We start from the raw sequence: 24690 nt of genomic DNA, 5'->3' as shown, positions 1-24690 counted from the left end.
ACTCACCACGTTCATAAAATTATAGGAAACCGCGAGATAGAGGCGTAACCTACATCCTACCCACAACTCCCAAAGTCCAAGAAAACTGCGAACGCTCATCATTTCTTTCATGAGTGAGTGGAACACAAAACTATTCGCCACTAATACACCTATGAGGCTGCAGAGACGAGACGAACGACGAGAACGTGGGCTTTCACGTTTTCCCACACGGCCACATGTATAAATATGTATATGTGTAGTCAGATAGGATAATGTAGGAAAACGAAAACGTATCGCGATAATGCAAAGAAAAAGCAACAAAGAAATATTATACGCCGCCGGGTCGTTAGCGAATACACGCTGACGTCTGCACGACGGAAAAAATCATATCCAGTTTTTTTCTCTCCATCTCTCCCTCTCGCACTCTCTCTTTTACATCCCCCGACGACCGGGAAAACCACGTTCACCCACGTGAAAATGCATACACTCTCGCTCGATGTGTGTTAGTGTGTGTATGTATATAATATATATATATACACTTATTTGGCAGAGTATGAGGGGTTTTTCGTGCGAAAAGCCCATTGATTTATGTGGCCGGCGATCCGCAAGAGGTGCAGCGCAGCGGGGGTGTGTAAAGGTTGATAGTGGCGGAGGGAGGCAGTCGTAGGGGGTGGTTAACCGACTTCCATATCTCACGTCGAACGGCTACTGCTGCTTCACCATCGTTGACGGCGAGGAAGGAGGCGGAAGCGGGGTTCATCATCGGCGTACGGCTGTATATAGTGTTATAGCCGCCGCGGTTTTCGCCGACGATGTGGAAGTGATAAAGAGACGATACATACATTTCTCACCGCCATATATATTATATAAAACTTGAAGCTATCATGGGAGGCTCTACCCCCCCCCCCCCAAAAAAAAAAAAAACGTTTCTGACTCCGTAGAATTAACGCATTCTACCCTACGACTAAATAATGTATTATAATCTTATGATGCTACGCGCTGTACCTATACCATATAATATTAAAATAGCAAACGTAAATAATATAACTCAGTGTCTCTCACCAACTCGGACTCGAAGACTTCCGGTTTCATTGGACCTGGACTGGAAGACTTTAAAATGACAGCCTTGGGCGCAGCAGCCGAAGTCACATCCACAGGTGCAGTAGTCAAAGTCACAATAGCAGGTGCAGCAGCCAAAGTCGCAGGCAATGGTGCAGCGATACAGTCGCTGCAAACGCGTATCCACGGACAACAGGCGCTTTTCGTGCGAGTACTGTCGTTAACTTTCGCGCACAACGTCACCGCACACGTGACTCGCGATGAACGGACTCGAAACCGTTGACGGAACACCGGACCGAGACGCACTTGAAAACACTTTATTTCGGGCGATCCGCACAACGAATCTTGGCGATTTTCGTGACGCGACCCGAGTACACTTGCACGGAGATCGATCGATTTACCCGACGCACCATCGCGATATACGTCGTGATGATAATACAATAATTATTAATTATTATTATAATAGTATCCAATATTATGACATAACGTCTTGTAGAGTTAACTCGCCCTTGTACCTCGGAGTTTTCAGGATTTCGTGTCTCTAAAAACAAGGGAAGGGCGTTGAAGATGAGGGAACTAAGATTGAGGGGGTCCGGGGGAGCGAACTTGTGGGCGGTTAGGGGTTGCGGGAGGGGTGCAGCACACGAATAAATCTCCACGTCCCATCTCATTATAACATATTAACACGTACACGTCGGTTTTTTTCACAGGGTATACATATGATAATGTGTATAATGCGCAGTCGAATAGTTTCCCTTTATCGTATGCTCTACACACACACAGGCACAATAATCGTGTGCGACGTTTTTTTCTTCTCTCGCCTTCGTCTCCGCAGACACGATTTTTCGTCGCGGCCTGCCGAAGAGGTTTGTTTTTAATTATAATTATGCGTTCCGGAGTTCGGTTACAGCCAGTGCGTATTATATATTCATTAAACATATTATTATATAATACACAACTGCCACAATTTGGCCGTATACCAAACGAGCGCGCACACACGTTGCGCACTACGCATTGCATTATTATTATTAATATTATTATTGTATTATAATATATACTTTTTTTGTTTTTTTTTTTTCGTCGAAAGCGGCAGACATCGCGCCGGTGAGTCCGCAGTGACATTATAAATATAGAATGTCCACGACATCGGATCGCCAGCCGTCGGCCAGCCGAAAGTGCAGCCACCGTAAAGTGAGGAACAATGTAAATATTTCATAATATCATCAAATAATTGGATTCACGATGACGATGATAATAATAATAATAATAATAATAATAATATAATATGCGTAGATCACAATCGTGTGCCCACAGTATGATGAGTATATTATAATATGTGCACTGTAATACACATATATACATAGGTAAAACAAGTATACATAAAATATGACAATTATGTACAAATAGGTATAGCGTATGAAGATTTGTTTGTTTTTTTTCATGTTTTTGTTTATTAAAAAAAAAACGTTCATTTTTCTTTTTAATTAATTAACATAAAATTCTACTTAATTAATCTAAAAATGTAACGAACACTAATTCTAATATTTTAGGAGGAACTTATAGTGAATGCCGCATAACAACACTCAGTTATCTTAATATTCATTGTACTGACCGTTTATTACATGTATATATATATTTTTTTTTTTTTGAATCGGAAAAAATATTAAAAATATTAATTAAATAATGTCGATAAATTAAAAAATGTGTCAACGTTGATTTTTTTCAAATTATGTTATTTTATCTTTTTTGGTATTACAATATAAGTACTCAACATTATTGTTATTTATCACGACTCAAAAAAATAAACAAGACTTATTAATTACGTATATATGTCGTTTTTCATTTTTACACTGTTTTACCTAGCATGTAAAAATAAATTAGAGGTAATCCTTGCCAGGCTTTGCAGAATAAATAATTTTTTATACAAAAATTCTTTTTACAAAAAATAATAATAATAATAATGATAAAATTAAAAACGAAAAAACAAATTGGTTAATAAAATGAAGAATCTACCAGCACACGCACGCTTTTTCTATATAATATAATAAAATTGTATACATTAAAATTATTGTTTTATATATATAAATAAAATCTCTCTGAACTGTACAATATTACGAGGAAATAGTGTCAAATAAATCGCAACGATTTTCAATTTTGAAAAAAACACTTTTCCTATAAATGTTTTTTTTATATATTTTATATAATATATTCAATAGAATGCATACCTATGATGTATGTACAAGAGAAATATAATAATTTGCAATTGAAAATAATTATAATTAATGAAACGGGCTGACAATCAATAGTTTCCGCTTACGTGAGGGCATAACACATGTGTTATAATAATAATAATTATAATTATAATTGTTGTTCTGCGTACCCATGTTTACGGAAACAGCTGATTCGCGGAGCCAACAAAATTGCACATAAAGATTTCTTTTCATTTTTCGAAAATGATTCACGGAGTGTATACCGTAAACGATAGTAAGTATAGTGTTATTGTGTATTCGAAAAAAAAAAATATATATATAGTTTGTGTGAGAAAACAAGTAAACAAGTAGTGGCATGGACCGATCTCTAATTAATATATAAACATTTTTTTTTTACCTTATTACAATATACAAAGTCTAAACATATCATTTTAATTTATATATATATATATATGTACACATTCAAATAGTTTATGTATAATAATCGTATATAATTACTTAATATATATGTATGTACTTGAGTCACGCGTTATTTTTCCTCTCATTATATATTTTCTCTCATACACGAAAAATTAAAAATTAAAACGAAAATAAATAAATAAAATAAAAAACAAAAACAAAAGTATACGCAAATACCACCTTTGGTACGTTAGCATTTATATTGTTACAACAATATAATAAATATTTAATATTATTATCATTGTTATTTTCACCGCAATTTCACGTCCGATCGCGCGAGCACGATTTTCCTGGTCCCATTCCACGTTATTCAGTAGGTATGTGAACGAAAAAAAACTGACGTTATAATAATATTGTATATTTATGCATATTTTGTTATTTAAAAAACATCAACTACCGCAGTGACAGTGGTTGTATGCTGTATTTGTATATGTGACCGAAGGTCACGGCCGAGACAACAAGTACCTATCCACCTATATAAAATATTAAATAGGTATATAATATATGGCATAAAACAAGATGTTATACGCATGTTATAGTTATTATAGTGATCTTATTAAGACCATATTGAAGTCCATCAACAGCCAGAAACAATTGGCGGCGGCGCACGCATAAGAAATATTCCTATAATATTATTATTCAATTATTATATAATCGTGTCAAATACCGCGGTGATCGCAAAAAAATAGATCACACCACCACCGTATGAATCGGACGCGAATCGCGGTGCCAGTCTAATTCCTAATGGCACTATAAGTTGAATAAGAAATAAAAACAAACAGACAACAACTGGTCCTGGAATTTGAAACCGAAATATATGTATACATATACATATAGACATAATCACAATCACTCACACACACACAAACAAACACGCACACACATATTATTATATTATAATATACAACTTAATATTATAATATGATACACAAAATCTCTAGGTATATATTATGTACGACACGTATGTATTAAGATAAGACAAGTGTGTTGGATGTACATTATTATTATTATTATTATTATTATCGAGGACGTGTTATTTGAGCTGGTTTTGAGATCCCGAGCGCATATCATCGACTGCCCGACGATTCGCTCGTAACAAAAATATTTTTTTTTTAATAATTACGATATACCTAATAATAATATATTACTTAGTGTATTTTTATCATAATTGTGTATCCGATATAATAAAACGTATACACATATTATATATTTATGCATAAATATGTGTGTGAGTGAGTGGGTGTGGGTGGGCTTGAGTAGTTGAAACTACGTCGTGGTTGACCAGCGAGCGTTAAAGGCATGTCATTTTTCTTTGGATTTTTAAAAAATTATTATTACGTCGTCATTGCTATCGTTATTATTTGTTTGCTTAGAACTAAATAAAACTTAAACGAGAACTAAAAAAAACCTACGACATAATGACTTAGACACAATCTTAGAATAAGTTTCCTAAGCGAGGGAAAATTTTACGCGTAATTATATATTATATAGTATTGCCGTCAGTATATTATGATAAAAATTGATAGTAAGACATTTTCTTCTTTTTGAAAAAATTAAAAAAATTATTTTAAAATACGTTCGATGCGTAGATAATACCATTGTGTACTTATATACCCAGAACGAAGTGTCAAAAAAAAATTTTGAATGTTTTTTTATTTTGTATTTTCAATGTAATATGCAATAAGAAGATTATTGTTTAAAAAAATATTATTGTTACCATCTAAATCGCCATGTAATCGCAGTGACAATATTACAATACGGGTTGACCAATAGTTATAATATTATACTTTATGCTATACAGAGCGACCAGTGTATATATAATTATTATTATCATTTCGAAATTTGTTTCTCTGTTTGTTTTAAGTAAACGCGAAAAATGTCACAACCCTCCGTCGTCGTCCTGCATACGTGACATTTCGCTCGACGGACGGGCGCGCGCGCGCACCACTCACACTCAAACACAAACACGCAAAACCGGAGGTGCGCGCGCCCAAAATACGACACTCTGCAACACGCGCACTCACGCACAACACTCGGAAAACTGTGGACCGTTTCACTTCTACACACACACGCGATCGCGAGTACATGTACAACAACAGTAATAATCATAATCATAATCATAATAATAATAATAATAATATCAATAATAATAATAATAATAATAATAATATTAAATAATGACGAGCGAAGTCGCGGCGGCGTTATCACTGCGGCGATGTCTGCGGCGTGATATCGCTACCGTCGCCACCCTGACCGTCGCCGCCCTTGGTCTTGTTCTCTTTTTTCCACTTCATCCGCCTGTTCTGGAACCATATCTTTATCTGCCTCTCGGTCAGGCACAGCGCGTGAGCGATCTCGATCCGCCGCCTCCGGGTCAGGTACCGGTTGAAGTGAAACTCCTTTTCCAGCTCCAGCGTCTGGTACCTGGTATAAGTCTGCCGGCCGCGTTTCCGCTCTGAAACATAACGTTTGCAATGACAACCACGATAAGTCTGAGCAGACGGCCCCCGATGACGCGCACTCGGGGACAGTTGATAATATATTATCTATCTTTGTATGACTATACGTGTACAGCGATATTGTGTAATACGAGATTTTTCTCGGATGCTGCTGGATATCGACGGGGAGGGAGAAAGCATAGAATTATGTTATCATATTTTTGTTATCCGCATACAACTGAGTAGGGGTTAACCACACCACCTCCCCCAACCCCCGAACGTATACTAATCAGTAGCAGCGCCGACGACCCGACGAATTGCATAAATGTATATAATAATATAATGTTATAATTAAATCGTGGACTTCGGTGCAAGTTAGCTGATACGTGTAAGCGTATATATGATATACAAGCCATTAAACGCATTAATATTTCACATTATTATGTACCAATAACGCGTATTTTGTACGCTCGAGCAAGTACGACAATTTATTAAATATATAGTGGTGCTAAATCCGTTTATTAACAACATAAGAAGAGCTAATATATGGGACATTAGAAATCATCAGAATGGTTACAATTATTTTTTTTTCGATTTTCAGAGATTCAAAGACAAAACTTTGCTGCTAGATGTGCGAATATAAATATATAATATACAATACATATACATATTATATCATTATTAATTCTATTATCCGAGTATTTTTTTTTCTGTGGAAACTTTAAGCTACATTTATGAATTTATTCCTCAAAAGCATCAAAATCGATAAAAGCATTTAAAAAAAAAAAAAATTATCTATAAGTTCCAAAACTCCCCTTTTAATATTGTAAACTAATTAAACCTTAGAAAATAAGAAAAATGTAAAATATCAATATAGAAAGTAATTTATAAAGCTAATGTCGCCGAAGCTCAAGATCAATTTAAAAAAAAAAATTTATGAATTTATATAAAACAATAACCTATTTCAGTAGAGTAAGCACCACTTGAGAATATTGTCGTAGGTACCTATAAGCGGGTGCGACGGGTATGTAATAATAATAACCAGAGCTGTGAATTTGATACATATTTTGAATATTTTCGTTTCTTTAGAATAAAGGAACCTAGTTCGATCATGATTTGTTTAAAAATCACTTTTAGACACAAATGATTTAACTCTTCATATTTTTCAAATTTTAATAGTCTCCTATAATAACTGCCAGGTTAACAAAAATGATGCTTTATTTTCTAGAACAGTTGAATTAATTGCTTATATATTATTTAAACTTTTATACTCAGGATTATTTATAATTTCTTTATGATGATTATATTCATTTGTATTTTTTATTTGCGTTAAAAAAAACATCCACCAATAGGTATTTTGAACTTAAATATTTTAAAGCTTATTCAACAGTTGCTTTGTGCATTAAATTCACAGCACAAATAATAGTATAAATAATATAAAACATGCAAGCAAACAGTAGTAAATCGTAATTTTTCTAATTAATTAAAATCATGCAAAGTATTTATAACAATAAACTCCCACTATATTATAATATATATACAAAACTATGTGTGTTATTCCCACAGCCGTCCCGATGGGATCTATACTGCTGCAAGTATGATATAATAGCATATACATTTCGATTATTTATTATTATGAGTTATAACATTTCATATTGTTGTATACAGGCGTGGTATTAAAATATTAGAAGCAAACTGACAGTGCTTTTTCGGTGCGGTTCTCAGTTCGAATCGAACGTTTTTCGCTCGTTTTAACCCTTTTCTACCACTGAAATACGCGCGCATTAAACGGAGAAAGGCGTGTGACACATATAAACGCACGACTAACCTACGTACACATCAGTATAATAATATAAGATATTATAATGTACGACCGTCGACCGTACTACAATGGGCGATTAGGTCCGGCCACAGTAATAATAAGCCTTTTGGTTATTATTTATATATATATTTATAGGCGGGTACTGGTTTCGGCGCCGGCGGAGGGATCGATTAACCTCGTGAAAATTTCAACGAAAAAACTTTTATTGAGACTTTCTTTTCGCGCGCGCACAAAGACCTTAACGAGTTTTTGATGTGGGGGAAGGAAATCGCCGTGAAGACGCATTTACGGCCACTGCAGCCGACCGATCAACCGAAGTCGTTACGATTTATATATATGTGTATTACCTACTGTGTATATAGGAATCGGAGAACGCGAGGGGGAACAATGTCGACGGTTGTACACAACCGCGCAGCCAATGGAAACGATCGACGAGCGTTTTTAATTAATCGCTTTTCCTCTGTATAGCGTGCGTATAACACTGCGCATTATTGTGTTGCGTAGATTATACTTATGTGTGTACCCTGTGTATCCCAAGTCGGAGGGTATTTCTCGTTTGTTACTAGGTATATATAAACATATAATATTGTACCTATATAGTATAATGCATTTATTATACCTAGGTATACATGAATAACGGAAACGTAAAAATCAACTACCGCGGTGTGGCATTTCTAATATGTCTTAATTATCACTTAAACAAATGTGCGATTAATTATTGAGATATCGTCTAAAAAAAGAATATATTGCGCGATAAGAATCGTTTACTGACGATTGTATAAAACAAATCGAACATAATTGTGAACGAGCACGGCATCAGGACACTGCATAATAGTTGTACTCTGATTTATATATAATGAAAATCTACTGCTGACAGCTATTATAATGTATTGGTCGGAAATAGGTGTTTAAGATACTATATCTTTTGCAGTATTGCGAGACACGATGGGCAAAACGACAGAGTGTAGGTATTGGATTTAAAAACTTCAGAATGTCGTCATCGAACACCTAGGTTATAGGCATCGCGATGATACTCGTGGGTACACTTGCGAGTTGCAAGAGGGGACAAGAGTGCACAAATCTAAGTTCGACTGTGTAATGTACGCGAGTCCAATAATAAGCGGTTCGGAGTCTATTCGTCGCGTTTCCGGTTTCATAACAACGTTATATGTATTAGGTATTAAGCGCGGAAGTCCGTTGAACCGTGTGCACGCACAGACTGATCGCGCGGACTTAAGTATACTCGTATATAATCCCATACACACACACAACCGAGTGACGCTATCGCAGTACATAATAATACATTATACCTACATTCTATATACGTGTATATGTATGTATGTATAAGGATTTCGTCGTGAGCTGCAACGCGTCAAGAGGACACGTATTAATAGCGCGCCCGGCCCGCACGTGTACACACACACACACACACACACACACACACACACACACATATATATACATAGGCATTCAATGCACACGCGAGTGGAGTACCTACCGACTCAGCCGCCGTCGGACTTAAAAACGGGGGATAGACTTAGATCCAAAAGGGGAACTGTGGCGGGGGTGCAAGGTGAGGGAGAGGATACTGCTGCACCGTATTATAAAGCAGATTATTTGGACGGGCTCGACGTTTTCGTGCAGCCGTCGGCTATACACACACACATAGGGACCTGTAGTCCTTGGACGTGAGCATGTGTGTGTGTGCCGAAAACAAGAAAGTCGTGGGGTCACCGCCGGGAACAAGACTGGGCGGAACGGTGGAAGGTCGGACGGTTGACGCTGCGGACGGACCGGGGGGGGGGGGTGGGCTGCACAGGAAGAGAGACGGTGGTGGGCCGGGGGAGAGAGAGGAGAGACGTTGCGCGTCAAAAGTGACGAAGATTTATGGCGGCGGCGGGCAGGCCCCGTTTCGTTCGGCCTCCGGGGCAGCGCGCGCGGTTCGGCGGCTACAGCGGCGGTTCCCACCGGGGACCGGTCGCCGCCGCTCGCGTGCGTAAGCATCCAAACCGTATTATATGAAAAAAAAATATATATATGCATCAAACCGGGAGAGACGGAGTGAGAGAGAGATAGAGGTAGAGGGAGAGTGAGAGAGCAGTGAGTGAAGGAAAGAGAGACGGAGTAAAAATAAAAAATAAAAAATATATATATAGAAATAAAAGGGAGATTTACCGAAATCGGTAAAGGCTCACGACGGCGGCAACTGCCATGTGTGTGTCAAATGGAATAAAGCGGCGACCTCCTCCGGGGAGTGAGACGAGTGAGTGATAGAGTAACGGGGTGGTGGTGGGAAGAGATAGAGAAAGACAGAGAGGGGTGAGAGTGAAAATAAGAGAGACGGCTTTAGAGGCGTATATAATATTACGTACATGACAGATGTACCGAGAGTAATTTGTAATTTTTTGTCCCCCCCCCCTCTCAGCGTGAACCCCTAACGGCCACCGTAAGACTCGCGCTTATAGCACTTAGTAAATTAGAAAATATATGAGTCCAAAAATCGCAATACGGAAAAAGCGACATGTTTTTCGTGAAACACAATATCTGAAATTAGCAAACTTTCATTTAACTTCTAGAATATTATTATGATTATTATAATGACGGCGAGAACTGCGAATTGCAATAATAATAAAGATTGCGACGTAAGACGTTCGTTAGCGGCGATGAAATCTTCGTGATTAATCACTCGACATGCTGATCCATTCTATTTACTACCTACTGAGTTTGTATACAACGCAAAGTTTTTAAATTGGTCATAAAATGTCATTTCGTGGTCGGTAAAACAACCTTATAACATCATCAATGGCGCTAGTAGAATGAGATTTATGTCCTGTGCATTGTACAGTTACAATAGTTTCCAACAACTACCTATAATATAGTATAGGTTTTTCTTCTTTCTTAATTTGTTGTTATTTTAATTTTAAGTTATTATAGCTAATACTTTATAATTTTGTTCACTTCATATTGAAAAATATGTATTTATCTATTCTTGTTTCAGCCTGCAGTATTCAGTAATAAATATTAAATAATATATTTTCTTTAACGTCCTCGACGACAAATCGATACGGGAATTTAACTAGAAAATTGTCTATATTTTCCAATAGGATACCATGGAATACATGATATAATTTGACAAACGTTTAAGGACGCTATTTTTAGCTACTATTTAAATCTAGAATTAAATAACCATTATATGCGCTAGTTTGGATATACATATTATATTCACATTAATATTCTCACGGTCACGACAATTTGTATAATATCCCAGTATATATTATATTGTATACGCGTGTTAAACGACTCGAGTAAAATATGTTAATCGGTTTCAATGAAAACCGTTTTAACTGACATAAAACTATTTGTTTGTAAACCCGAATCTTCGAGACTTGGCATTACACGCGCGTAATCCTCTGTTTAAACCTTTATTAACTGCAGTGACGTTATAAATTCATTTAAACGATTAATTATATTACGGGCGTAGTTTACGAGTTCATTTAATAATAATAATAATAATAATAATAACAACGGTTACGAAGAGTGCAGCGGGTGGAGAAGCTATTATTATTATAATGCACACGCAGCTATATGTGTAAAACTGGTGTTCGAAATACGTGCTTATAAAATGTCAAAAACGAAAAGTATTTCAATTTTGAAAACTTAGACCACCATGCAATAAAATAAATATTAAGGATGATAATTTACTCGTCCCGATAATAAACTCAAACTACACATCTGACCGCAAAGACACGACATTTTTGTTAAGTTTAGGTACTGGGGAAATCAGCGGGAAACATATTGTCACGTACTATGTTATAAAACCTGCAGCCAACACGACGCCATCCGACGTGTCTCTCTAAACAAGGGTCGGTTAGCTAAGGAGAGATCGTTTAAAGAAAACTAGAGGAAATTTATGGCGAACCGGAAAAAACGCCCGGCTCAGCCCCGGGGGAGTAGTAAATCTGAGCGCAAAGTTCCAGGCTGTATCACGTGAGACGCTCACTGTAGGAGGAAAATATAGAAAAAAATCATTGTCGACGATACGTATAACAATAATAATATCTTATAAACGATATAAAATATCAGTTATTTCTTTAAAATCCATTTTACCACGATGTTTGTTCTTGTATAGGTAACATTTGATAATCACACTACCAGTTACGAAACTGATAAGTTAAGTGTATTTATTAAAACGTTATGGCCAGAAATTATTTGTTATTCTTACAGTTAAGACACAGCTGACAGTTAAAAGTATACCTGTTCATTGCAAATTATTTTAGAGAACAACCCACTGTTTGAAAAAAATGAATCCGTATACAGACTTCGAGATCAGAATGAGAGGAGATGGTACACCTTATAACGAGACAACTATACGATGAAGTTTGAGATCAAACTTTTTATCGAAAATATATGAAATACTGTAGTCATGTATTCAAACTTAAAAAAAAAAGTATCCACCACATATTCTTGACAGGTTTAACAGAAATGCATCATCATATATATATAGATTACACCTCTCAGCTTTTATTCGAACTACTGGTATTATAATACGTTATATGTTACCAGAGGGACTTTTAACTGGCATTTTAATTGTTATCGTGGGTACCACCTATATAGCCAACGTGGTGTACCTATATTATATAATATTATGATAAAATAAAAGACGGGCGGGGAAAAAAAAAACGTTTCGTATATTTTTAGACTGGTGCAGTGCTGCGTGTGGTTTTAATTCGGTAAAAGATTGTTCGCGTGTACCCGGCGGCGCGTAGTCCGTCTGTCGGAGAACCGAGGCAAATATTAATTACGACGCGCGTATTGCATATACACGGGCGGCGTTCGGTCGCGGAGAGCGCACAAAGTTAATTAACTCGGAGAACCCGCCGCCGCCGCCGCCGCCGCCGCCACAGCCACAGCCAACCACCCTCATGGCGGCGAACCCAAAATGACGGATTGTCCCCCCACCCCTCGCCGCGTCGTGTCCGACACACTGTGCAGAGCCGCCGCCGCCGCCGACATCACCGCAGACGCCACCACGCCGACCATTTTGAAAAGGGACACCGGTGTGCCGGGTTAGGCACCCAATAAGTTCAAAACGTGTGGTTAAAATTAGATATACCTATGCGTTTTGCTGAACACTTTGTTATTGGGACTATACTATTTTCCCTCGCAGGCATGCCTAAAACGTATAATACTTTATGTGCGAGCATGAGATGTGTTTAGGTATAACAGGTATATGTGTACCAGACATGAGACGATTGAACAGATTTTCGACTTTACGATATAGGTAATAGGTATACACCGCGTATACCTACTTAACATGAGATACCTATCAGGATAAGGCTATGCGGCTCATGTATAACGCATCATGTGTGAGCCATAACACATAATGGGAGGCTCTAGCTTTTATAGTCAATGATAAACGAATGATGGAACATGGCCTGGATGGATTTCCAATCCGGGCGAAAGTGATGCGAAACGAAAACTAATTCCATCGTCATAAAATCGATACAACTATGGTTGAGGGACCTGCAGATGTTTATGTACTATTATGATTAAAGCCTCCGAAGAAAAAAATTGACAGCGGAATGAAGGACAATAATCGTTGACCTGTACCTACAATAATATAATCTATATGCCTACATTATATAATTTAATGTGACGGACATCTTTAAACACTCGGAAATTGCGCTCGAGACCGTCTCTAAAGTTTAACGTTGGAACTATGCGTTACTTGATTGGCGTGCCGAACGCTCATATTATTATTATAATATTATTCAGAAGGTATCTGATGCAGCAGTATACGTATACCTATATATTCAAGGTATGTGTGCACGCGTACACGCACTTATACATCCAATATTGGATTATTAAAGATTTACATAATATTTATTTTAGGTATGCTCGCGAGAGAAATCACCACGAGCCCGCCGTCTTTCGGGTTTGTCGCTGCAGCGTCTACACCGAGCACCAGTCATGTACATATATATATATATATATGTATGTAATTCCGACGACCGTGACGTCGGCACAATCTGTAGATCTGTAGATCGGCGGGACACACACTCGCACAGCAAACGCACACACATATAATATAATATATATTTTTATGAGTTATGGCCTGACCCCCCCCCCCACCTCCTCTTCGGTCCGCCATATTATCACGATGCATACGGTCACGCTGACTATATCCTCCTCTCGTATTATATGCGCTCGTCGCCGGCTGTATATATATATACAAACGGCGAGGAGGACGACGACAATGACGACATCATCATAATATAATCTGTACGCCAGCTGAGCCGAAAAACCCGCGTGAGACTCGTCCAATGTGTGTGCATATACACAATATGACAGTTACGTAGCTGTTTGTAGTCGAATAATATTATAACAATAAGAGAGACGCGTACATTTATTAGTGCCTATACATCTATCGTAAGTCGTGGGAACGTCTTCGCGGGAGGCTGCGAACGGATTGCTAAAAAATATCGGTTGAGAAACGAAATTTATGCGGAAACACCGCCAGATTTGTTTGCGGGGAAATAAACTTTTATGGTTGTGTACCTCCGATTAGATAAAACAAATAAAAAAGAAAAGACCGAGAAATCGATTGTGCGGGTGGCACGAACATAATATTTTAATTACGCAGTTAAATAAACACTTTAAATCACACTGTATTTATATATATATATTTACCTAACAAGTAATTGCAGTAAGTATAAACCAAAGCAACGTTGTTCTTTGCCTCTATACCAATTTTTGTTCAATGGTTGGTATATAGATATACACTTAATTATGCACGAACAAGTCGTTTGTATAATATCCAGGTCATCGCCTTTTTTTTTTGAAAACTAATTATTTTCGTGCGCTGCAGACAAAGTCTTCGTTTGAAAAATGTTCGCAAAACGAGGTGCATCGCGTCGAAAAAAATATTATGTTTTTAGTAAGAGTAAGAGAGAGCGTTATATTATTATAATATTGTATGTTGTATATACCTACGTTTGCCAGAAAAAAAGTTATAAAAACGTCCGTTGGTCCGACGAGCTGCTGCAGTGACCCCCCGGACCGCAGTGGAGGTGGCGCTCCGCATCTAAAACTTTTGCCCCTCGTAACTTTGACGGATCGCTCGACACGCGTTTCTTTTGATGTATTTTACTGAGCGAAACAATAAACGCGGGAACAAAAAAATTAGGAATTCCAAGAGATTAATCACGACGCAGTCGCTCGAAATGTTATTATATAAATGCCCGTGTGTATAACACCGCCCACTATTGCGTAGCACATACATATACCTAACCTGCACAAGGTATGAGTTGATCAGTTGCAAAACATACAAATAGTTATCCTTCAATATTTGTTTCACCGAGAATATTTCTAGGTTTAAAACGAATTTAATTCGTATATCATTTCAACATATCTACAATAATATAAGAAACGAGGAGTAATTAATAAGACATTGTTTTTAAGAATCATGATACATTTTTTTGGGCGGGGGGGCATAACTGCTCGATTCATACAAATCTACACACTACTATTGTCGACCACAATAATAATAATTATTCATACGACACAGTAAAATAAAATATACGTCGTCCATGTCGAATATCACAAACAATTTATTTTGTGATAAAAGAATGGAATACGACGCGGATAATGAGAAAAATATTGAGCATTTCAAATACGCGGGGTAGGTCCCTAATGTTATGTGAAATTCGCTAAAAACCACGCCTGCAAAATGAATAAATCAGCTAGGCGACACTTGGTCCCTGATAGAAATTTAAAAAACGCACATTATTGTCACCTACATTCGCAACCTGTTTGATGTTGGATTGAAAAAAAAAAATTTTTAGTAACAAACTAATTTGTTTACATTTACGTCCTGAGCAAATCGGGGAGGTAGACGTGCAATTAAACTGTTAAAATATATTATGTTATTGGAGGTTTCATAATAACTATGATATGCTATATAATATTGTATAATGAAAGCCTTCACCGATTTAATAATAGACATGCAAAACTAAAGTAAAAAAAAAAACGTAAGTTTAATACTCAAAAACGGTAATAGTTTATGAACGTATACGACTTTCAATCGCTCTACGACAATATCAACAATTAATGGACACCCATCTCAGTTACTGCACAATATTATAATAGTAATGTTATTATATGTTCAAATGTACTAGAATGATCTCTTGAATAAAACATATGCTTTTAATAATTTGTTTATCTACCAATATTAGGTTAGTTAATATATTATGACGGGTGGAGATATTGAAAGAATGTCAAATAAACGTGAGAAAAACAGAACAAAAACATTTGACCGTGCCTCACATAATCAAACAGGCTAAAGTGCATTTGCTTCTTACATTGTGTATATACGATTGTTTAAACTTGCCGTATAAGTGTATGACAATATAATTTAATGACTTAAATACATGTTTAAACTATTGCAGTAATTACTCTGTGTATCATGCTCATGATATATAAATACTATGCAAATATAAACATTAAATAAAGTAAAAATAGTATAAGTATACCATTTAGTGTTAAATTATAAAGCCTGCGACTGTGCAAACAATTTAAACTATTTAAAGTATTTTTATGTTATTTATAGCTGGTGAAAAAAAAATAGAGTAATATTAAGTAAAGAAGTAAAGCGTGTAAAATAAGTGTACGATAAAAAAGATATAGAGGCTAATAAGAGTTTGTAAGATAATAAAACAAAATATAATTGCCACGTTATGTCGCTACAAATATATAAATATTACCAAAATACCGCAAATTCATCCGTACCTGAGTCTGGACCTGCAAAAATTACCGCAATTATGTAAAATAAAATAAAAAAGAAAACAAATGATAAAAATAAATAATGATGAATGTATAATAAACACTGTCTCTGATGATGGCTAATGGCTATAATGGATTATATTATCGTATTATTACATAATAGCGTTTAATTGTGTTGTTTACCGGAAACTGTTGTTTTCGAGTTTAGTATTTGAATATCGTACATATTATTATCTAACAATAACGATGTGTATATTTGTCAAACAATATTGGGCAATTATTCGTCGGTCAAAAAAATGTATTCGATTCGAACGAGTGGTAATTAAACAAAAAAAATGTTCAGTGTAATAATGTTTCGTAGAGCCGAGTCTTTTGAAAGAGAGGGAGAGATCAATTGAGACCAATATATAGTGTAAGGGGGTGGTAGTGACATTTCACAGTTTTCATCATTATGCACCTTGAACATCAAAACTCGACACCATCGAAACCGATAGTAATTATTATCACCAACGAAACAAACCAGTAACCCGACTAGCACTCGGACAGCATCGCAGACACGACGGAAACGCGAAATCGCGGGAAATAATACAGTAATATGTGACTAAAAACATCGCGGAGTTGGAGAAGTGTGGATGGATAGGAATGGTGTAGTAGTGATGATGATAATGATAAACGCGCACTTTTAAACGGGTTCGGGGGTGAACGGTGGACTTGCAGCGTGTTTACACTAGCGGGCGGCAGCAGTAGTAAGGGGAGGGGGTAAAACAGCCACTTGTTGATCCGTAATTTATGATTGTACGCGCCGCCGCACTGTAATATATATAACATGTACACCGGCAGTTATCACGGTCAACCGTTTGCACACATTTTGAAAGTTTTGCACTAAAATGTTAATGAACCGTTTACCTATACAAATATCGAAAAACGTAACGAGCTATCAGCGCGTATAAAAAATGTCCATAGGACCAATTGTTTATAGATTAAGATTACAACTTATAAGCTATCTATGCTTAATATGTTTGTACACATTTTGCACATCATGAATGAAGAAAAAAACTGATTATTATCATTATAATCACAATATTTTGTTTTCGATAATTAATATTTCACGTTGATCTCGTTGATCTAATTTACGCGATTAAAGTGGTTTGGATTTTATACAGATAAGAAACTGTTTTTTCAATGACAAGAATTTTCTGATAACATGTTCACTGTGCGCAAAAAGGCTACAGCTCAAATTCAAGCGAACTGACTATACGGATCGGGAAAACCTTGCGAGCCTACAGATGACAAATCTTGTTGTTGCTTAGGTTGTTTATAAAAACGTATATTTATGTACGTGCGTCCGGTGGAGGTGCAGTGTGGGTTTTTTTCATCGGCCGAGCAAAGGAATTCCGGATCGTTGGCTCTTTTCGGCTTTTCGTTTGCCTTCTCTACACGCATCAACGGGTCACCCCCAATGGTTTTTCGTGTGTGCGGCTGCTGGGCGCGGGCGCGCGTCCGCTTACCGGAGGCGACGACCGTCTCGGGGAAGCAATACATTTCACGGTACATTAATCGGACCTACTGCGCGACATTACCAACAGGAAGAGAGTGAAAAAAAATCTTATACAACGAAAAACGGCCGACCGCCACCACCCTTCTCAACCTTTTAACCGCCCACGCCACAGAGATATTTGGGGCGGAAAACTTCTAGGAAAAACCCATCGCGTTTTGCATAAAATACAACGAAAATCGAATATTCGTCCCAAGACAATGTGCAGTGAGTAGGTATATACTATATTCCATAGATACGGCTATAATATAGGATTGAATACAATCTCCAGTCGACAACGTATAATATTATGTCGACTGAAACGCCGCCGCGAGACCACATGTTGACACAGTATTTCTCAGAACTCGGTTCAAAACGTGTAGACACTGCAGCAGTACAGTAACGAAAAAAATCAAAAAAAGGGCACGACATTTTAAAAATATAAACGTAATAATAACGACTTTAGAAGAAATATCGCATGCGGAGGCGGCGTTCGAATAAAACCGAGACTTCCCGCAATGCGACCCGTGCAGCGCCGCGAGATAAAGTGATTTGATTGATTTCAACGTATATAAGGACGGTGGACAGGTATAGGTGCTATGCATGCTTAGACGCACACCTACACGTATACGATATGCGACCTGTTGTGAAACAGCGGCACTTTACGATATAATAGAGACGTATAAAAAGGATCGAATAATAATAAAAAAAAAAATGTTTCATCGATAATACGTAACGAATGTTCATTGTGCCTCGTGATCGGACGTTCGATTTTTTTCTCTTGTGATTTATGCGGGAGACGAGCCGACAAAAAAGATTACACCTGGGTGAAGACCCCCATTGACGATGGTCACCGTCATATTATTATATGCACCGCGAAATATGGCGAACCCACGAGTGACTACGTCACCTTGCACAATGTCCGTTACCCACTAAAAAATAAAAACACGCAATCGAAATTCAGTATACAGCGAAACGCGGCCTACACGTAAAACGCCATGCTTTTGTTATAATATTATTATATTGTATTAATAATTAATATTGTGGCGATACAAAACGCATGCCAAACTATAAAATAAAATAAAAAACGTAGAAAAACTACCGCTTTTTGACGGTTAAAAAAAAATCAAAATCAAAATAAACAAAAATAAAACAACTCTATATTGATATATTTATATGATAGCGTAAGATATTAGAAACAGGCGCATTCCACAAAACGGTTCAAGTCTAAGTCAGAGGATGTTCATGATATTATTTGGATATGTAATGTTATATGTATATCAGGTTGGATGTCGGGTGAGTTAGTGATGTTACGCACTCGGAGAAACGACTATAAATAGGTACCTGTTGCTGCAATGACATTGTCCGTCGTGGTCGGTTATCGAAACGAATTATACGTATATTGCTGTCCTTCAACGTGCCGACCGAAAGTGGTGAGATAACGGGAAAAAATTGCGATAAGGGAACCTACTGGGAGGGACTTGCATGGGTATGGGGGCAAATGAGTAAGATTTTTATGATGGTAACTGGCTGAACAGATGATTGAATAAAACAAAATTCGAGCCGCTAGCTCGTACTTACCGAATTGGCTTCGCATCCACGGGTACAGTGGACTCGGCAGCGAGTTGTTGTTGACCGCCTGTTGATTCTGAGCGGTGGGAGTCTGCAGCGGCGGCGTCTGCTGGTGCGGATTGACCACGACCTGGTTGTGGTGTCCAGGCGCCGGCGGAACGACGGACTGCTGCTGTTGCTGCTGCTGCTGGTGGTGGTGCGGACTCAGGTTGCTGAAGTACGCCTGCTGTTGCTGCTGCTGTTGGTGGTGCGACTGTGGCGGCGGCGCCGAATGGTGATGCTGCTGCTGCTGGTGATGGTGGTGACCGGCAGCCGTCATCTGTTGCTGCTGCTGCTGCTGGTGGTGGTTGGTCATGTCGACCATGTCGGTGGGGCTGCCCGGTTCGACGAGACCGTTGGCCACCGAGGCCTGGAGCTTGCACGTGGCGTACACGACGGGCGTGTGGCCGTTCATGGTCATCTGGCCCATGCCACTGCCACCGCCACCACCACCTCCGACCAGGCCACCGCCGATAGGCGATTCGGGCCTGCTGTAGCCGTCCATGGACGACTGGTGGTGGTTATTGTAGTAGCCGGCCGCGGCGGCCGCCTGCCGGATTTCCATCCGGTCGTAGGGCGGGAACCGCGGGTATGGCATGCCTTGTGGCGGCTGTCCGCCAACGGTGGGCCCGACGTAGTGGTGCGGCGGTATGCCCTGCCGGGCGGTCGGGTCGCACGGAGCGTTGTCCACGTAGTGCTGCTGGCCGTGGTGGTGGTGGTCCATGACCACGCCGCCACCGCCGCCACCGCCGCCGACAATGCCGCCGACACCACCGAGCACGCCGCCCCCGCCGCTGCCGCCTCCGACGAGGCTTCCGCCGCTCCCTCCGCCTCCGCCGTTCCGCATGTCGGAAGGCATGTACGAGTTGGCAAAGTACGAGCTCATGTTCAACAGGTCGCCGCAGTTGCCCTCCACTTTGCCTGCCGCTGACACTGGACCGCGGTCGCGAAAATGTGTGGTGCTCGAAGTACCGTAATTACACACCGGTGCGGTGTACCGCTCGTCCGCCGAGTGGTGTGGCTGCTAGTGGCCACCGACAACTGCAACGTCGCGGCACGCCGTCATCGTGGCCGTTGGTCTGGTAGCGGTGGTGTTGGTGCTGGTGCAGCCGGTGGAGATAGTCGTGTCGGTGACGACGGTGCAGGTCGTCGACGTGCGGCCGTCCTACGGTCGTGAACGTTGGACGTGTCGTCCGGTTCGCCGCCGATTCGCTGCCGACGACTGTGTCGCTTTCGCTGGTCCGACCGCGGTTGCGGTTTTTCCGGTACCTGTGCGGTTGACGGTTCTGCTGCTGCTGGCGTTGGATATTCTGTTTTTGCTGGTGCTGGTGACGGTCGTCGCGATCACTTGGTCGGGTACGCGTAATCCGCCCCTGAAACACACAAAATCAAACACACAGGTCAATCGATCGTTCACGTACACGTGCGAGGAACTGCGCTGCACACAATAATATTATGTAGTTACACGCCGGATTTCGGACGGCCATTCGACGCGAAATTCTGTTTTTTCCCTCCCCCCACACACAATTCCGGAACGGGTTGCCCCCCCCACATTTTGCCAAACCAAACACCTTTGAGCATACGTATATGTGTAGATATATTTCGAGCTGGCTTTTGTGAGCCTATTTGTTTTGCGCATTTCCGCACTCCACCGCAACGGCCGCGGGACGTCTAGCTGTGTCAATAGATGACAAATATGCGTCGTTCGCCGGGTCACAATGGGCTCGTGCGACCTCCCCCACCACCCTCCGACCTATGGTTCACGTGTTATACAAAGTATAAGAGCGTACCTATATATTATGCATTATTATATTCAACGCTGCGCAGGATATGTTCATATCCTGCGAGGACGACAATGGCTCTAAACATGAGCAGCTGTCCCACGCCGCCGGGTGCACTTTGCAAATAAATTGCATATTTCACGGTCGGCGACAAGTTGCGCCGGTTCGTCAACGCGTACCAACCAGATGATGCATAGGAGTGTATTTATTAGCCCTTTTACAACGGTTAAAAAAGGGCACCAACCCATCCTCGTATTTTATAGAGTTGTATAGCGTTTAATTCGTCGTGCATTATCGATTGAAATGTCCAAATGCATTTGTTTACCTGTAGACTTCAGACTAGCAGGACGGTTTTTTTTTCATTATCGCCTACAATCTGCCACTATCATATCACATTACGTAATACAAGCTCAATACGTTCTATGGACATTAATTATAGAAAACACTTTTGTAAACAACAGATATTTGTATAATTTGTTTAATCATTGTGTTTTTATGTAATAAACTTATCATTCATACATCATTAATACACTGTGTATAGAGTGCACTTGCAACGTCTAATGCAATATTTGCCCACAACAGCACAATTAATATGACCTGTAATAAATGACAATATCACCTATTAGTTGTTTACATTATAGGTACCACGGCACACGCAAACCACGATCGTTATCGCACCGCTAATTGTTTTGATGATTTACACATTTTGAGATTGATTTTGTTTTTTTAACGATTTACAAATATTTATAATTTATTCTCAATAATTTTGTTTATTTTTCACATAAACCAAGGGCCAAACTTCATGTAACAACAGTACACGACTGTCCATTAGCGCAACTAAGGGAGGTTAGGGGCATAGCCCCCCAAATAAAATTATTCAACTAATTTTTTTATTTTAATTTAAATATATATTTTATATTACCTATGATAAATATGGTAATCAGTAAATACCATTAGCTGTTTGCCTGTATTTGTTTTTAAGGAAACGATTTTTACAGTACTTACATTTTGTTACGATTATTATACATCATTAAATAATTTTTACATTTTTCAGTGAATATTTATGGTGGTGTGGGGACAACACCCCATGCATCAGTTTAAATGTAATATCAGGTAGGGGATACAACCCATCCCTCCAACATGTTAGCCCTAGTTGCGCCTCTACGACTGTCGACAAATAAAATTAGAATTTGAAAAAAATATAACAATAAGTAAGTGCCGTAATAAAGGGTGTGTCGAATGTACAAAACTGAAAGCGGCGATTACATCAGGTAATGAAATGATATCATAGCAATTAGTGGTATAGTGTGTACCAAACATATTAAATAATAAGCGATACAAACGCTGAATTCAGGACCAGTGATCTTTGAACGTCATATTTTATGTAGGTATGCGAACGGATTGAGACCTAGTCCAGCGATGTACAAAATATTGTATTATCGGGATATAGACAATACAGTTTACATGCAAGATTATGTGTAGCATATTACGTGTAAATATATAGGTCAAAATGGATTTTTGATTCGAATACAATAGCAATTTGAAATGCAAGATATATTAAAACAGTAATTACTATAATATGCGAACGCCATTGTGTGTTATTTGCTATACGAGACGACGGTGCGGGAGATGTCCAAGGTGTAATATTGTGCAGGCGAAGGATAATATTTTTTAATGACTGAAAACCGCACGACGATTTAGAACACGAATTCACATTTATCGAAATCGATGGCGTTTGTCCGGAAATCACTGGACGGCACTCGTGACGACAACGTGGCGCGACACCATCCCGAGTCGTTGAGAAGTCGAAAACTGAAATTTTGATTTTTTTGTTTTTACCTAGAAAACGCGAAAACGACTATAATGGCGGACAGGGTCGGTTTCGGTACATTATACAAGTCGTTTGGATATGATTAGCGGTTCGTTATTTCCTCATATAAACACGTGTATATTATATAATATACACGGGACGTCCTGTGAGCCTATATTCCTAACAATTATTTAGTATTGTGCATATATATATATATATATATACATATTGCAGTTAACGCCACAACGCGAGCACATATGGTGAAAAAAGGCACACAGGAAGACGGATCGTATTTCACTAAGCTGACTTATTCCGGAGCGCCTGTGCAGCGTAGCCGGGCCACGTTTGGGCCGACCTCCGATTGGCCTCGAATGACGTCCGTATAATCTCTTATCTCGTGGACGCTGTCCTCGACGGTGATGATAATAACATACGAATGACAACGCGCAGGTGCCATCGGTGGTAAACACAATAATATTTAATAATTATAACTATATTATGATATTAGACAACACTACAGAAGTCAGACAAACAGAAGTCTGCTACACAGCAGTATTCGTGGGCTGGGCATATTACCTGTATACCGTGGTCCAAGTGTGCGGTTGCAAAAGCGTATCAGGGGAGAAGGGGGCAAGTGGCGACCTTTAGCTGCTAGTCCGAACGCTAAGTGTGGTTTAAAATGACCGCTGACTAATTGCAGGTGCACGTCAAATATTTACCATACTTATACGATTTACCTTACGCATGTACATCTACAACAATAGTCATCACCAAAAAATTAAAGAAGAAGACGGCCGCAGCGTGGGAGGAAGGGGGGCACGGTAAACCGCCGGAAACGATATATAGTATATTATGTAATATTTCGACGAGACGATAGCGTGGAGGAAGGTCCCGGGGGCTTAATTTCCGCATCTTTTGTGCAGCCTCACGCCCGTCCGTCGTCAGCCCTGAACATTTAGGGGTTGAAAGCGGACGCGAAAGGGTTGACCGGTTTGTGCTATGCGCGTCATGAATAAACGAAACATAAATTCATCAAGCGGCGGCGGCGGCGGTGTTCGGCGTAGCAGTTTAAAGCCCACCGGGACCCGAATTAATATGCAAAACTCGACGGATAGGTATATCAACTATATATATAGTATAGGTGGCTGCATATGTAGGACAGCGGGAATTTTCGATAGGACGAGAATGACGTGCAGGGTGGAGGGA

The 24690-nt window shown here is 39.1% G+C and overlaps 1 protein-coding gene across 10 annotated transcripts in view; it reads right to left on the bottom strand.

The window, feature by feature from the left end:
- Nucleotides 1-4095: 4095 nt before the first annotated feature.
- Nucleotides 4096-24690, bottom strand: part of LOC111041078 (homeotic protein antennapedia-like) — a 166472-nt gene continuing 145877 nt past the window's right edge. For 8 of the 10 annotated variants that reach the window (XM_022325230.1, XM_022325234.1, XM_022325232.1 and 5 more), the window contains 3 exons: nucleotides 19864-21266; nucleotides 16755-16766; nucleotides 4096-6162 (listed from right to left, as the gene is read on the bottom strand). In XM_022325230.1, the coding sequence (XP_022180922.1) occupies nucleotides 5912-6162; nucleotides 16755-16766; nucleotides 19864-20779 (1179 nt within the window). In that variant the 5' untranslated portion in view covers nucleotides 20780-21266 and the 3' untranslated portion in view covers nucleotides 4096-5911. Of the gene's footprint in view, nucleotides 6163-16754; nucleotides 16767-19863; nucleotides 21267-23247; nucleotides 23487-24690 lie in introns of those variants that run through there. The other 2 variants (XM_022325237.1, XM_022325239.1) reach the window with 2 other exon arrangements.

This window comes from Myzus persicae, unplaced genomic scaffold, assembly GCF_001856785.1.
Source record: "Myzus persicae strain clone G006 unplaced genomic scaffold, MPER_G0061.0, whole genome shotgun sequence".
In the NCBI taxonomy this organism is placed as follows: domain Eukaryota; kingdom Metazoa; phylum Arthropoda; class Insecta; order Hemiptera; family Aphididae; genus Myzus; species Myzus persicae.
Note: the sequence above shows the minus strand (reverse complement) of the source record. Positions and strands in the feature narration are given on the sequence as shown.